General features: G+C 39.6%; 1 protein-coding gene across 1 annotated transcript in view; it reads left to right on the top strand.

Annotated features, from left to right (window-relative positions):
• Window positions 1–7,759, top strand: part of LOC126457880 (eukaryotic translation initiation factor 3 subunit D-like) — a 48,268-nt gene extending 40,509 nt beyond the window's left edge. Inside the window, exon 10 of the mRNA XM_050094549.1 lies at window positions 7,625–7,759. Within this exon, the coding sequence (XP_049950506.1) occupies window positions 7,625–7,653 (29 nt within the window). The 3' untranslated portion in view covers window positions 7,654–7,759. The remainder of the gene's footprint in view (window positions 1–7,624) is intronic.
• Window positions 7,760–17,212: the final 9,453 nt, after the last annotated feature.

Raw genomic sequence — 17,212 nt, 5'->3', positions numbered from 1 at the left:
ATGAGATGAAAGAAATTATTCAGATAGTGAAGGGAGACGAAAATTTAATAGTCATGGGTGACTGGAATCCGTCAGTAGGAAAAGGGAGAGAAGGAAACATAGTAGGTGAATATGGATTGGGGCTAAGAAATGAAAGAAAAAGCCGTCTGGTAGGATTTTGCACAGAGCATAACTTAATCATAGCTAACACTTGGTTTAAGAATCATGATAGAAGGTTGTATACATGGAAGAACCCTGGAGATCCTAAAAGGTATCAGATAGATTATGTAATGGTAAGACAGAGATTTAGGAACCAGGTTTTAAATTGTAAGACATTTCCAGGGGCAGATGTGGACTCTGACCACAATCTGTTGGTTATGACCTGTAGATTAAAACTGAAGAAACTGCAAAAAGGTGGGAATTTAAGGAGATGGGACCTGGATAAGCTGACTAAACCAGAGGTTGTACAGAGTTTCAGGAAGAGCGTAAGGGAACAATTGACAGCAGTGGGGGAAAGAAGTACAGTAGAAGAATGGGTAGCTCTGAGGGATGAAGTAGTGAAGGTAGCAGAGGATCAAGTAGGTAAAAAGATGAGGTCTAGTAGAAATCCTTGGGTAACAGAAGAAATATTGAATTTAATTGATGAAAGGAGAAAATATAAAAATGCAGTAAATGAAGCAGGCAAAAAGGAATACAAACGTCTCAAAAATGAGATCGACAGGAAGTGCAAAATGGCTAAGCAGGGATGGCTAGAGGACAAATGTAAGGATTTAGAGGCTTATCTCACTAGTGGTAAGATAGATACAGCCTACAGGAAAATTAAAGAGACCTTTGGAGAAAAGAGAACCACTTGTATGAATATCAAGAGCTCAGATGGAAACCCAGTTCTAACCAAAGAAGGGAAAGCAGAAAGATGGAAGGAGTATATAGAGGGTCTATACAAGGGCGATGTACTTGAGGACAATATTATAGAAATGGAAGAGAATGTAGATGAAGATGAAATGGGAGATGCGATACTGCGTGAAGAGTTTGACAGACCTGAGCCGAAACAAGGCCCCGGGAGTAGACAACATTCCATTAGAACTACTGACGGCCTTGGGAGAGCCAGTCCTGACAAAACTCTACCATCTGGTGAGGAAGATGTATGAGACAGGCAAAGTACCCTCAGACTTCAAGAAGAATATAGTAATTCCAATCCGAAAGAAACCAGGTGTTGACAGATGTGAAAATTACCGAACTATCAGCAAAATACTATTACGAATTCTTTACAGACGAATGGAAAAACTGGTAGAAGCCGACCTCGGAGAAGATCAGTTTGGATTCCGTAGAAATATTGGAACATGTGAGGCAATACTGGCCTTACGACTTATCTTAGAAGAAACATTAAGGAGAGGCAAACCTACGTTTCTAGCATTTGTGGACTTAGAGAAAGCTTTTGACAATGTTGACTGGGATACTCTCTTTCAAACTCTAAAGGTGGCAGGGGTAAAATACAGGGAGCGAAAGGCTATTTACAATTTGTACAGAAACCAGATGGCAGTTATGAGTCGAGGGACATGAAAGGGAAGCAGTGGTTGGGAAGGGAGTAAGACAGGGTTGTAGCCTCTCACCCATGTTATTCAATCTGTATATTGAGCAAGCAGTAAAGGAAACAAAAGAAGAATTCGGAGTAGGTATTAAAATCCATGGAGAAGAAATAAAAACTTTGAGGTTCGCCGATGACATTGTAATTCTGTCAGAGACAGCGAAGGACTTGGAAGAGCAGTTGAACGGAGTGGACAGTGTCTTGAAAGGAGGATATAAGATGAACATCAACAAAAGCAAAACGAGGATAATGGAATGTAGTCAAATTAAGTCGGGTGATGTTGAGGGTATTAGATTAGGAAATGAGACACTTAAAGTAGTAAAGGAGTTTTGCTATTTGGGGAGCAAAATAACTGATGATGGTTAAAGTAGAGAGGATATAAAATGTAGACTGGCAATGGCAAGGAAAGCGTTTCTGAAGAAGAGAAATTTGTTAACATTGAGTGTAGATTTAAGTGTCAGGAAGTAGTTTCTGAAAGTATTTGTATGGAGTGGAGCCATGTATGGAAGTGAAACATGGACGATAAATAGTTTGGACAGGAAGAGAATAGAAGCTTTCGAAATGTGGTGCCACAGAAGAATGCTGAAGATTAGATGGGTAGATCACATAACTAATGAGGAGGTATTGAATAGAATTGGGGAGAAGAGGAGTTTGTAGCGCAACTTGACGAGAAGAAGGGACCGGTTGGTAGGACATGTTCTGAGGCATCAAGGGATCACAAATTTAGCATTGGAGGGCAGCGTGGAGGGTAAAAATCGTAGATGGAGACCAAGAGATGAATACACCAAGCAGATTCAGAAGGATGTAGGTTGCAGTAGGTACTGGGAGATGAAGAAACTTGCACAGGATAGGGTAGCATGGAGAGCTGCATCAAACCAGTCTCAGGACTGAAGACCACAACAAAACAATGTTTTTAGTAAAATTGGCAAATAATATTTAACAAATGATTAAATATGTAGTTGATACTGAAACTGCAGACACTGAAGGGGGTGCTTTCCATTCATTTGTAAAGGAAAGAAACTCCATGTGTCAGAGTTGACTGATGACATTTGAAATGTTTAGACACAGCCTTGATTTCAATATGCACTATATGGATAACTTGTGATTATCGAACTTTCTACTGGAATGTGTGTGAGAGGTCCTTGGAGATTTTCTATCCGTGTCATGATTCTAAACTTACTTGTTAACATTGTTTAGAGTAGATTTCCAAACCTTCTCATTAGAAAGTAGAGTGTGTGAGTGTAGGTACACCTCTACAATTGAACTATTTCGAATGTTGTTTAGTATGTGGAAGTGACTTAAAATTATGGTTATTGGGTGTGGAACTTTCTTTGTAGTAAGCTTGTTTTCCTGTGTGGTTAACTTTCATTACAGTGGCCATTTTTGTGATACGCAGTAATAATTTTTAATGATCTCTCAAAAGTTTTTCTTGTGTGGATGTTTTTTAGCTCCTGTGATTATCTACATCTGCATTTACATACATCATCCACAAGCCACTATACGGTGGATAGTGGAGGACACTTTACACAACTGTTAGTCACTTCCTTTCATGTTCCACTCACAAATGGAGGGAGGGGAAAGCAAATGTTTGTATGATTCTGTACAAGCCCCAATTTCTCGTCTTGTCTTCGCGGTCCTTGTATGAGAAACATGTTGGTGTCACTAGAATTGTTCTGTAGTCTGTCACAAATTTAAGTTCTCTAAACCTTCTCAGCAGTGTGTTGCAAAAAAAATGTTTTAAGCCCTCCCTGTATTACCATTTGTGTGCCCGCATCTCGTGGTCGTGCGGTAGCGTTCTCGCTTCCCACACCCGGGTTCCCGGGTTCGATTCCCGGCGGGGTCAGGGATTTTCTCTGCCTCGTGATGGCTGGGTGTTGTGTGCTGTCCTTAGGTTAGTTAGGTTTAAGTAGTTCTAAGTTCTAGGGGACTGATGACCATAGATGTTAAGTCCCATAGTGCTCAGAGCCATTACCATTTGTGTTCAGGGAGCTTTTGCTTAATCAGGGTGTATACGCTCTGGGAAAAACCCGGGAATTTTTTCAGCCAGGAGAAAACCGATGAATTTTTTATAATTCTGGGAATTTTTCATTATTTTAGGCTTAGTTAAATTTTTTTAATTTTGAGTGGTAAGAACTGATAAACAGCAAAATGTGTCAAAGAGTTTAGGGCGAAGAGTATGGAATACTTCATAACAATAAACTGCTGCTGACGAGCGTGATGTCACAACTGTTTACTTTAACTTCGTTTGAGCAGTTGCCTGTGGGCTCAGGAGCATGCGAATTGGAGTTGCGTGTGGGCAGTACCTTCTCCTGCTTCCGGCTTCTTGAAGAATGGCTGTTAGCTGTATCAGCAGTAGCAGTAAGCAGCCGGATGCTACCTGGTAAAATTTTTCTGGCACACCCAAGCTGCCAGGTTGGAGCATGTGCGTAGCAGTCTCGGGTGTAGTGGGGAGGGGCTTAGTGTCCACATAAGCCGTGTTCCCATTTAGTGATTTTGCTGTTCCCTCTTCATTTACACTTCTCACATGAAATGGAAACAAAATGGATTTCTGTGGTTTGGTGCTGTCAAGTCAATTAAAATACATTTACATAATATGGAAGGCTAACATATGTTATTAGTTTGTTTTCTGATATTATTTTATTTCCGTGTTTTTCGCAGTTGATCATCTTGCAGAACAGTGAAGTTATTTTTGTCGGTTTGGTAAATAAATGTGGCTTTCATTAATCTTTTCCCCAGAGACAATAAATTCCTTAGAAGTGAAGTGTTTCATTCCGCACTATTGGCTAGTTTCAACTGTTCACTGAATTTAAAGTGCACCTTTTCATTTTCTGGCATGTATGGCATTACGCCATAGTAAAGAACCAAACGTGAGATAATACAGTACTGGTACTCCAAGAAAATTTGCATCCCGAAAACCGCACTGAAATCAGAGTGCATGCTTTAAGCTCAATTATGAATTTTAGTATGGTGTACGAAATTCCAATGCTCTTGGAGTATCCTAGTTCTTTTATGATGTCATGTAACATTCCTTAATACTATATATGTCCAAACAAATGGGCTTCCTACGTCATTGTACCTGCCCACGCGCAGTAATGCCTCTTTTTCTGGTGCTCTCTGGCAAATACTGAAACAAAGCTATTTTTAACAGGTTGTGGGAAAAAATTGTGAATGGTTCTCTCAAAAGCGTTAGTTTAAAAGTAAATTTCCTTTTACGCAAGATGAATTATGTTGCATGGATGAATCTGCAATGAATTTCTTAAATCGCAGAGCTTTTGACTCTTTCACAAGTTAACACATTGAGGACTAGCTACTTAGAATATCGAGCCCAGAAAGACTAGAGATTGTCATTATTTAAAATTTTACTGGCACACACAATTATGTGAAAGCTTAGCTTTTCTTGTAGCTTTATTAATCTTAAAGACCAATATTATATGTGAAAGCTTAACTTTTCTTGTAGCTGCAGTACATACATTAATTTAATCCATTCTTTTCGTACTTGCGTGTTCACACAATTTAACTGTGATGTTATTGGCTGACTACGTCATATGTCCTATACTTTGAATATCGGCTGTCATTGGCTCGGTGAGATCACATGACATGAGTTACAACTGGCTTACAAAAGTGCATTTTAATCTTGATTTCAATGCTTTGTAAAGTAACGTGCTGTTTTGAATCTATACTTTCGTACCATAAATACACAAATTTGCAGTTTACTGCAATATAAAAATACATAGCGTAGATGTTCCTGCACATCACAGATCTTTTCAACAAAATCTTTTTGGTGGGTTATTTGTTCTCTGAAGTTCCACACTGGTGTGTACAACCTTTACCATTCAAAGGATTGATATTTTTGTTGCTCCAAGGGAAAGTATACTGTAACTTAGGGAAAAATGTATTTCTCACCTTGGAGGAAGTGTTTTTTCATGTGGAAAAAGTGCATTTTTAACCGGGAAATCTGGGAACTTCCTTCTTGTCCGCGTATACTTGCTGGTAATAAAAGTTGATCAGACCTGCAGGTAACAAATGTAACTGGTAAATCATGAAAATATTTCATAATATTAATCATTGTATCTGTATAACTATGTGCTCTTTTGTCAAAGGCTTGGATTATGTACTTGTTTTGTGTGAAATCAATAAGAGAGATATATAAGTTATGGTTCTTTCACATGCTCATTATTTCAGGAGAACATTCAGTAATAATCATGTTAAGAGAGGTGGAGGATGCAATAGCAGTTATGGGACTTTGTTTTTATTTATCTGTCAGATTTGGGTATGTCACTGTCTAACCAAGCTGTTACTAAAAAACCTTTGAGCACAGCCCGTCCTGTGGTGTACAAAGAAATAGGCTTTCCTTGTGCAACATAAAATGCAAGCAATTACCAACCAGGTGGCCTGTTTGTTTGTTTTGTGTGGTTGATTTGGTTGGTTCAGATACTGGGCTGCCTTGTGAGAGATGTATTGGATTGTAAATTATTTCCTTGATAACATACATAGTTCTCGGGCTACAAAAAAACTTAGTCTAAAGTGGTACTTTGAACCAGGTACTTTACACAACCAAAGTAATGTCAGAAGTTGCATTTACTTGGAAGTGTGTACAGTCTACAAATGTTTATTATTGAAGGTGTCTTGCAGCATTTATGTAGTTGATAAATGACACTTCTTATTTGTCTATAAAGAGAAGGCTGCTAGCTTTTTATATTTTGTAATGTGACGGAGTATCAAGAAATACGCTCTTTGTCAGTGGTTGTATAGAAGATATATAGAATATAGTATGATGTAAGTGGATAGATTAAAAATCTACTCACCAAGTGCCGGCAGGAGAACATGCATATAAAAAAATTTTTACTTATGCAAACTTTGGAAGCAGTGGCCCCTTCCGGCAGAAGGGGTGAAGGGAAAAGAACTGGAGAGCTCTCTAGTTTCTTCCCCATCACCCCTCTTCCTTCCCCTGCAACCAATCTTGTTCTCGTGCTGATCCCAGTGAGTAGCTTTTTTATCTATCCAATTACATTATGTTGTCAAAAATTGATTATTTTTGTTGTTACAGAATAAAATATATTATACATGTTATACAGTATATGCTGTGGGAGACAGTAAGTATGTGTATATTTAATGTTAGACTTGTTTAGTACTTACGTGAATTTTATTTTTAAGCCTTCGTAAAAGTTTCTACACATTTTCTATTAATTTAATAAATTTTCTAGCACATTCTCCTGTTCTGATAAATGAAGCTATCATGCTTTAAAAGACCAGTGACATTTTGTTACTGTATAATTAAAATGTAAAGAATGAAAAATTGTACATTAGTCTAATGGAGAAATTTTAAAAGAAGAGTTTGAGAACAGGTGAACAGCATTGAAAAGAAGCCATCAGCATTGAATTCATGTTTGAAAGAGCAAAATCACAAAACTATGTAACAGAGTGCACGTCAACTCTACGCATAGCTGATACAGGCAAATATCTAAATATTCTTGATGAACTAGAAAGTTTTACTCCCATGGTGAATGATCTTAGTAGTATTCTACACACACTACTTTGTAAATGAACACTGAAATTGCACACATTACGTAAACAGAAGAAAACATTACACAGGGATCAGTATCTTGAACAACAAAATATACCACTGGTCTTATAAAGCACTATTAACCTCATTTCTATTAATAGGAGAAAGTTCCAGAAACCAAATAAAATTAATAGAAAATCTACAAAAACCTCATGAAGACTCAAAAATAAAATTATAGTATGTTGTGAAATAGTCTAACACAAAATAATACACACATAGTAACTCCCAACCATATTTCCCATGGTGTGTAATATATATTATATTCTATAGGACCACTGACAGTAAGCATGTGCTTGATACCAGTCTAGTAAATCAAAAATATAAAATCAACAATCTCCAGACCAACTAGAGCTGGAAATAAAGACGTATGTTATTTTGTCATGTGTCTGAGATAGTGCTATTTGTGCTATAGTTGTTAAAAAAAATGAAAAGAATTTTTCCAGTCAATTCCTCACCTTTAAAAACTTTAATTTCTTTCTTCTTTTATTTTGTTGCAGATATTGAACAAATTGTGAGTGGCCCATGAATGAAAATTGGATTTCATTGAAACTTCCAACAAACTGAAGCACCTTATTTCAGTGTGCTGCTTGGTTATGACTAGATATTGAATACAATAAAGACTTTATAAATAACTATTCTTTTAGTTGGCCATTCTTATCTGAAACAAAAATTCTTAATAGTTTGTTCTCTTTCGAACAAACCATGTTCTACTAATACAAAATTCGTACATAAAAATGTGGTAGTTGAGCAGTACAGTATTATATTTTCTATTTGTTCAAAGTTTGTATAAACATTTTTGCAGTATTAATTTAATTTCATGAAAATATTCATAAAAACAATGTTTAAAATTTTTGTGAATTATGTCCATTTTCCAGTTTTCAAACAAACAGATACATGCAGAAGTGTCCCAAAATAGTGCTTGCTGTCTGGCTATGCAGAACTGGAAGACAGATGGGCGTACCCATTACACTCATAGTTCTAGTGCTTGCTGTTGAATACAAACTTTATTAGTATGACAGGGTTGCCCCAAGTCCTGGAACTCAGGGAAATCAGGGAATTTCGAATGTGTCAGGGAAACTTAGAAGGAAAAAACTGGAAAAATCTTTCTTTGTCTCAGTAGAACAAGTGATTTGTTTACCTAGATGTCATGCATCATCACTTGCTGGGCGCAGCTGAGTACGTGCGCCGCTTCCCTACTCCCTCATTCCTACTGCTGCACCCCTTCCTACAACTCCCCTCAGCTTGCAGTCAGTGCTGCACTAATATTTGTTGCTAGCCTAGCAGCTGCTGTCGAGAGACAGGCAGGCATGAGATGTAGTTTGTTTGGATCTGATTCTCAGATTGTTGACACAACGGCTGGAGGCGGCAGTCATGTCCATGAGTTGTCTGAGTGATTGTGTAAATGAATGTGTGTGTGCTCTTGTTTTCTGACAAAAGCTATAGCCGAAAATTTAGTTCTGAGAGTGTGATTGTCTTCTCTACGTGCCTGTCTGCAACTCATCACTTGATTCTCAGACTATTATCACACGTTACCTGTTGGATGGATTGCTCACTGCAGTCTCATTTCTTCAACATGGTGTCAGTGACACATGAGTAGCTGGCCACATGAGTGGATTTCCGTGACAGTACAAAACCGCAGGCCATTTCTCTGGGTATCTATAACGGATGGGGCCTGCTGATGTGAAGCCCGTCGTTTCCCACTAACATGCAGGCCCTACCAATTGAATCTAGTCTCACCAATCTGCCCGCAGGCTGTGTCTGTCTGTCTGTGTGTGTGGCATAATGAGGCGGATTTTTGTGGTTTATCCATGGACTCAGGACTGTGGTGCTCCTTGGCAGGCCAAAGGCCAAGGGGAATGGATTTTAAGGAATTGCGACTGTCACCACAAATGCATTGTACAGTGCAGATTTTATTTATTGTAGTACATTTTGGCACTTCGAAAGTAGTTTATATATTAGAAAATATGGACGATAATATGAAGAAAATTGTGGCAGTTGGCTGGCAGTTTGTACACTATGTGCTCATATGTTTCCCAAACAAAAATCACACAGTACCTGTAAAATAATAGATATCAAGTGGGTAATAACTGACAATAATGATCATAGTGGAATCAACATATTGCTGGTCATCTATAGTGTTTGTTTACACAACTCTTCCCTGCATTCTACACTTAGAGTGTGAGGCCTACTGTTTTCTGAGGTTATTTCTGAAAACAGTGAAGGTATTTTAAAACTGTCTTGCAGCACCAAGGAAAAGTGTATTTTTGTCAAGAGATGTTCTATTTTATTAAAATAAAATAGTGGTCTTAATGAAACCCACAAACCATTTGAATTGCTTTCTCCATGTAAAAACAGTTAATCACAAAAGATGTTGATGTTATTACTTAAGGCTTCTGCTCACATGAGGGAGAAATACAGAAATACTTACATATTTTTGAGATCTTCAAATTTGTCAGGGAAAAATAACTTGTCTGGAAATCAGAGATATTTCACTTCAGAAAACTTGTGGCAACTCAGTATGAGGAAGGAGGTTGTCATCGATTCACTTCTGATGTCATCACTGATCTGGTGCAACATTCTTTAGTAGATGGATCATGTCTTCAGAAAATGTTGACATGGAAAAAACAGGGAGGGGAAGTCGGTGCAGACTAGAAATTACAGATTATCCAGAAAAACTGCTCTTCCAAATAAAAATGAAGATGTGACTCTTCAGGCTCTCCCAACGGATATGTTGCAAATAATCTTCACTGGTGTGCCGCCGGATGACGTTGTGCAAATCCCACAATACTTCTTCGGAGCAACTGTCCGACATCATCAGGTGGTTGAACCTCGCTGGTGGCTAGGTGTGACTGGCAAGATCCGCATGTCGACGCCGCTGTATATAGAGAACGTGCGTGAAGTTTGCGCAGGCGCGGAAACAACACATGCACAAAAATTTGCAGATAGATGTCACCAGACTCAAACGCCCTCTGCCAGGAGACGCAGAGCGGCCGTTCTGCGCATGCACTGACGCTGTGTTTACTAACATGCTGCCAAAGTTATGACGGGTCTATTATCGAAAGCTTTTTGCTTTCTCGTCGTGATTTAACAGCGGCCACTGCAGGGTTCCAGGCTGTACTCAGTTGAAATCCCGCATCCCTGTTGATAATGTTATCTGCTGCACGGATATGTATTGCCCCCTTAATGACACAATCCCAGAAAGAGGATGCTGGGGATAAAACTTCTGTCTCTTCATAAATCATGTGATGTCCTGTGCTCAGTGTTCTGCAATTGCCGACTTCTCCGGTTGGCGTAGGCGTGTATGACGCTGATGTTCATCGCAACATTCTTGTACTGTGCAACATGTCTGACCTATATATGCCGCCCCACACTGACAAGGAATCTTGTACACACCACGTTTCCTCAGACCGAGATCATCCTTAACAGAACCTAACAGGTGCCTTAGTTTTACAGATGGTCAGAAAACGCACTTGATGTCATATCTTTCGAGGACTCTTCCGATTCTTGACAACATGGCACCAAAGTACGGCAAGAAGGCCAAGGCGGTGGGTGTCTTCGTATCTTCATTGTGCTCCCTAGATTGAACTCGCTTGAGCCTGAATGCATTACGTATTTGTCTATCAGAATAACCGTTTTGACGAAAGACTGTCTTCCAATGTTGCTTCTCACTCGGCAGGCTTTCAGAGTCTGATACCACACGCGCTCTATGAACTAGCGTACGTAATGAACTACTGCATTGTGCTGGATGATGGCAGCTTGTGGCCTGCAAATATAGATCTGTATGCTTTGGCTTGTGGTATATGCTGTGTCCAAAGGTGCCATCTGCTTTCCTTCGTACTAAAACATCAAGAAAAGGTAGAGTGCCATCTTTTTCCACTTTCATAGTGAAGTTAATATTCGGATGGAGCAAATTTAAATGTTGAAGAAACGTAGGTAGAGTATCCAGTCCATGTGGCCACACCACAAACATATCGTCAACATACCGCAGAAAACAACAGGGTTTGAGAGTGGCTGACTATAGTGCTTTATCTTCAAAGTCCTCCATAAAATAATTGGCCACCACAGGAGAAAGAGGGCTCCCCATGGTGACACCGTCCACTTGCTCAAAATATAGGTCTTGAAATAAGAAGTATGTTGAAGTAAGCACATGTTTAAATAGTGCCACTATGTCCTCCTCAAACTTGTTAGTAATGAGCTCTAAAGAGTCCTGCAAGGGCACCTTTGTAAATAAAGACACAACATCGAAACTTACTAAGAGTTCCTATGATTGCAGTCTAAGAGTTTTCAAGTGACCTATGAAATCCTCAGAGTAACAAATATGATGATCGCACTTGCCTAAGAGAGGTCCCAATAGTGATGTCAGCTATTTGGCAACAAAATAAGTAGGTGCTCCAGTGTTCCTCACGATAGGGCGCAGAGGCACCCCATTCTTATGGATCTTGGGTAGGCCATAGAGTCTAGAAGGAACTACAGCTTGTTGACGTAAACCTTTAGCGACTTGTGCTGGGATCGAGCTCTTCCTGATGAGTTCCAAAGTCTTCCTCTGGATCCTACCCGTTGGGTCACTTTTTAATTTTACGTCAACATGCTGTAGTTCCTCCTAGACTCTATGGCCTACCCAAGATCCATAAGAGTGGGGTGCCTCTGCACCAGGTCAGACATGTCACACAGTACAAGAATGTTGCGATGAACATCAGCGTCATACACGCCTACGCCAACCGGAGAAGTCGGCAATTGCAGAACACTGAACACAGGACATCACATGATTTATGAAAAGACGGAAGTTTTATCCCCAGCATCCTCTTTCTGGGATTGCGTCATCAAGGGGGCAATACATATCGTACAGCTGATAACCTTATCAACAGGGATGCGGGATTTCAACTGAGTACAGCCCGGAACCCTGCAGTGGCCGCTGTTAAATCACGACGAGAAAGCAAAGAGCTTTCGATAATAGACCCGTCATAACTTTGGCAGCATGTTAGTAAACACAGTGTCAGTGCATGCGCAGAACGGCCGCTCTGCGTTTCCTGGCAGAGGGCGTTAGAGTCTGGCGCCATCTATCTGCAAATTTTTGCGCATGCGTGGTTTCCGCGCCTGCACAATCTTCACACGAGTGCTCTATATACAGTGGCGTCAACATGCAGATCTTGTCAGTCACACCTAGCCACCAGCGAGGTTCAACCACCTGATGATGTCGGACAGTTGCTCCGAAGAAGTATTGTGGGATTTGCACAACGTCATGCAGCGGCACACCCGTGAAGACTATTTGCAAAAATGAAGATTTTGAATAATATGATGTTTTCGGTTATCAGCTGTGAAGGGTTACGTAGAATACCTCTTTATATGTGGAGGACTGGAACCATTGCTCGATTTTTAATGCAGTATGACCCTAAATGTACTGTTAACATTAGAAAGCTATTGCTTCTTTATAAGCTCACAGACTTCAAACTTTAATTCAATGGGACATATTTAGTAAAAAGGATTCAATAAAGTGAGACTAAACTTTCTGTTGATTCTAAAGATCACTTATTAAGGAAACTAAGACAGAATTGTTGGGTGATAACGTTTATAACCGACCCCCCCCCCCCCCCCCACCTGCATGAACCATGAACCATGAACCATAAACCATGCACCATGGACCATGGACCTTGCCTTTGGTGGGGAGACTTGTGCATCTCACCAGTACAGATAGCTGTATCATAGGTGCAACCACAACGGTAGAGTATCTGTTGAGACACCAGACAAACGTGTGGTTCCTGAAGAGGGGCAGGAGCCTTTTCAGTAGTTGTGGGGGCAACAGTCTGGATGATTGACTGATCTGGCCTTGTAACATAAACCAAAATGGCCTTGCTGTTCTGGTACTGCGAACGGCTGAAAGCAAGAGAAACTACATCCTTAATTTTTCCTGAGGGCATGCAGCTGTAGTGCATGGTTAAATGATGGTGTCCTCTTGGGTAAAATATTCTGGAAGTAAAATAGTCCTCCATTAGGATCTCTAGGTAGGGACTACTCAGGAAGACGTCGTCATCAGGAGAAGCAAAACTGGTGTTACACGGGTCGGAGCGTTTAATGTCAGGTCCCTCAATCGGGCAGGTAGGTTAGAAAATTTAAAAAGGGAAATGATAGGTTAAAGCTAGATATAGTGAGAATTAGTGAAGTTTGGTGGCAGGAGGAACAAGACTTCTGCTCAGGTTAATACAGGGTTATAAATACAAAATCAAATAGGGGTAATGCAGGATTAGGTTTAGTAATGAATAAAAAAAATAGGAGCACAGGTAAGCTCTTACGAACAGGATAGTGAAGACATTATTCTAGCCCAGACACACGAAGCCCACACGTACCACAGTAGTACACGTTGATATGCCAAGTAGCTCCGCAGACGACGACGAGATTGAAGACATGTATAATGAAATAAAAGGAATTATTCAGATGGTGAAGGGAGGCAAAAATTTAATAGTCATTGGGGGGACTGGAATTCGATAGTAGGAAAAGGAAGAGAAGGAATAGTCGTAGGTGAATATGGGATGGGGGTAATGAATGAATGAAAGAGGAAGCTGCGTGGTAGAATTTTGCACAGAGCAAATCTTAATCATAGCTAACACTTGGGGTAAGAATCATGAAAGGTGGTTATATATGTGGAAGCGGCCTGGAGACACTGGAAGGTTTCAGACAGATTATATAATGGTAAGGCAGAGATTTAGGAACCAGGTTTTAAATTGTAAGACATTTCCAGGGGTGGATGTGGATTTCGACAAGTCTATTGGTTATGAACTGTAGATTAAAACTGAAGAAACTGCAAAAAAGGTGGGCATTTAAGAAGATGGGACCTGGATAAACTGGAAGAACCAGATGTAGAGAGAGCATTAGGGAATGATTGACAAGAACTGGGGAAAGAAATAGAGTAGGAAAATGGATGAATTTGAGAGATGAAATAGTGAAGGCAGCAGAGGATAAAGTAGGTAAAAAGATGAAGGCTAGTAGAGAAGAGATATTGAATTAATTGAAGAAAGGAGAAAATGCAGTAAATGAGGCAGGCAAAAAGGAATACAAACATCTCAAAAATGAGATCGACAGGAAGTGCAAAATGACTAAGCTGGAATGGCTAGAGGACAAATGTAAGGATGTAGAGGCATATATCACTGGGGGTGAGATAGATCTGCCTACACAAAAATCAGAGAGACCTTTGGAGAAAAGAGAACCTCTTGTATGGAGCTCAGATGGAAAACCGGTTCTAAGCAAAGAAGGGAAAGCAGAAAAGTGGAAGGAGTATACAGGGTGTTACAAAAAGGTACGGCCAGACTTTCAGGAAACATTCCTCACAGACAAATAAAGAAAAGATGTTATGTGGACATGTATCCGGAAACACTTAATTTCCATGTTGGAGCTCATTTTAGTTTCATCCACCTACACTCACTGGAGCAAGTTATCATGGTTTCATATGGGATACTCTACCTATGCTGCTAGAACATGTGCCTTTACAAGTACGACACAACATGTTCATGCACGATGGAGCTCCTGCACATTTCAGTCAAAGTGTTCGTACGCTTCTCAACAACAGATTCGGTGAACGATGGATTGGTAGAGGCAGACCAATTCCATGGCCTCCACGCTCTCCTGACCTCAACCCTCTTGACTTTCATTTATGGGGGCATTTGAAAGCTCTCGTCTGCACAACCCCGGTACCAAATGTAGAGACTCTTCGTGCTCGTATTGTGGACGGCTGTGATACAATACGCCATTCTCCAGGGCTGCATCAGGAAATGGGAGATATGATACTGCGTGAAGAATTTGAGAACTGGAAGATCTAATTCAAAACAAGGCCCCAGGAGTAGACAACATTCTATTAGAACTACTGATAGCCTTGGGAGAGCCAGCCCTGACAAAACTCTACCGTCTGATGAGCAAGGTGTATGAGACAGTTGAAATACCCTCAGACTTCAAGAAGAATAAAACTCCAATCCCAAAGAAAGCAATTATTGACAGATGTGAAAATTACCGACTATCAGTTTAATAAGTCACAGCTGCAAAATACTAACACGAATTCTTTACAGACGAATGGAAAAACTGGTAGAAGCGGACCTCGGGGAAGATCAGTTTGGATTCTGTAGAAATGTTGGAACATGTGAGGCAATACTGACCCTATGACTTATCTTAAAAGATAGATTAAGGAAAGGTAAACCTATGTTTCTAGCATTTGTAGACTTAGGGAAGGCTTTTGAAAATGTTGATTGGAATACTCTTTCAAATTTTGAAGGGAGCGAAAGGCTATTTACAGTTTGTATAGATACCAGAAGGCAGTTATGAGAGTCGAGGGGGCATGAAAGGGAAGCAATGGTTGGGAAGGGAGTGAGACAGGGTTGTAGCCTATCACCAATGTTATTCAAACTATATATTGAGCAAGCAGTAAAGTAAACAAAAGAGAAATTCAGAGTAGGAATTAAAATCTATGGAGAACAAAGAAAAACTTTGAGGTTTGCTGATGACATTGTAATTCTGTCAGAGATAGCAAAGTACCTGGAAGAGCAGTTGAATGGAATGGACAGTATCTTGAAAGGAGGCTATAAGATGAACATCAACAAAAGCAGAATGAGGATAATGGAATGTAGTCCAACTAAATCCGGTGATGCTGAGGGAATTAGATTAGGAAATGAGACACTTAAAGTAGTAGATGAGTTTTGCTATTTGGGGAGCAAAATTACTAATGATGGTTTAAGTAGGGAGGATATAAAATGTAGACTGGCAATGGCAAGAAAGTGTTTCTGAAGAAGAGAAATTTGTGAACATAGAGTATAGATTTAAGTGTCAGGAAGTCTTTTATGAAAGTATTTGTATGGAGTGTAGCCATGTATGGAGTGTAGCCATGTATGGATGTGATACGTGGATAGTAAATAGTTTAGACAAGAAGAGAATAGAAGCTTTTGAAATGTGGTGCTACAGAAGAATGTTGAAAATTAGCTGGGTGGATCGTTTAACTAATGAGCAGGTATTGAACAGAACTGGGGAGAAGAGGAATTTGTGGCACAACTTGACTAGAAGAAGGTATTGGTTGATAGGTTGTTCTGTGGCATCAAGGGTTCACCAATTTAGTATTGGAGGGTAGCGTGGAAGGTAAAAATCGTAGGAGACCAAGTGCTGAATACACTAAGCAGATTCAGAAGGATGTAAGATGCAGTAGTTAATTGGAAATGAAGAAGCTGGCACAGGATAGAGTAGCATGGAGAGCTTCATCAAACCAGTCTCTGCACTGAAAACACCACCACTTATAAAGTAATGTATAGTTGTTTTTTTCACTTCACAATCTAGTCTCTACTGCCACACAACTATAGAATTTCATGATATTCTTAGTGCCGTTATTTTCTCTTAATGCTGTGGTAAATGTACTTCTCTTTTTAAAAATTCTGGTATATAAAGGTTTTCATGTTTGCACACCTTTTTCCTCTAACATGATTCACCCTTTCTGGTGTACTTTCTTCAGAATGTTGTTGGAATTATTGTCTGAACTAAACCCCCCAGAGACCATTTCCACTGTACTTTTCTGAAACTTCTGGTAGGCTAAATATTCCATTTATAATTGTTAATCTTGGAAACTTACTACATTACACCACATTTGGTTGGCAGGAATTAAGAAATATATTATTGATCATCATGAAGAATTGCCGGCAAGGAGAATATTAACATGAGTGTTTTGATGTAACATCTTCTATTGAATTACTCCCATTAAAAGATCCCATTGTGAGTCATAAGAATGAATTAATGGTAGTGTTTAAAAATTTAATTTGCTTCCAGTGGAGAGTGTCAGTGAAAGTTAAAACAGTTTTCTGTACCACTCATTGAAGTGAAAGATTTTGACACTGCTGCACAAAGTAAAATTATTTCGCCAATCTTAAGGTACAAATGTTCACCTTCCTGAACTTCTTATCTTCTACAATCAGTGAGGGAGTGTACTGAAAGGTTACTTTAAACCATACACAGATCTTTGGTTTAACCTGTTTTCTCCCAATAAAGTTCGAGAATACCAACAGTCATAAATACAGCACTAGGAACAAAAACAGCATGCACTATGCAAAACTTAATTGTTTTCATCC

The sequence above is a fragment of the Schistocerca serialis genome, chromosome 2 (genome assembly GCF_023864345.2).
Source record: "Schistocerca serialis cubense isolate TAMUIC-IGC-003099 chromosome 2, iqSchSeri2.2, whole genome shotgun sequence".
NCBI classification, from domain to species: domain Eukaryota; kingdom Metazoa; phylum Arthropoda; class Insecta; order Orthoptera; family Acrididae; genus Schistocerca; species Schistocerca serialis.
The sequence above is the reverse complement of the archived record's forward strand: the minus strand, read 5'-3'. Positions and strand labels throughout refer to the sequence as shown.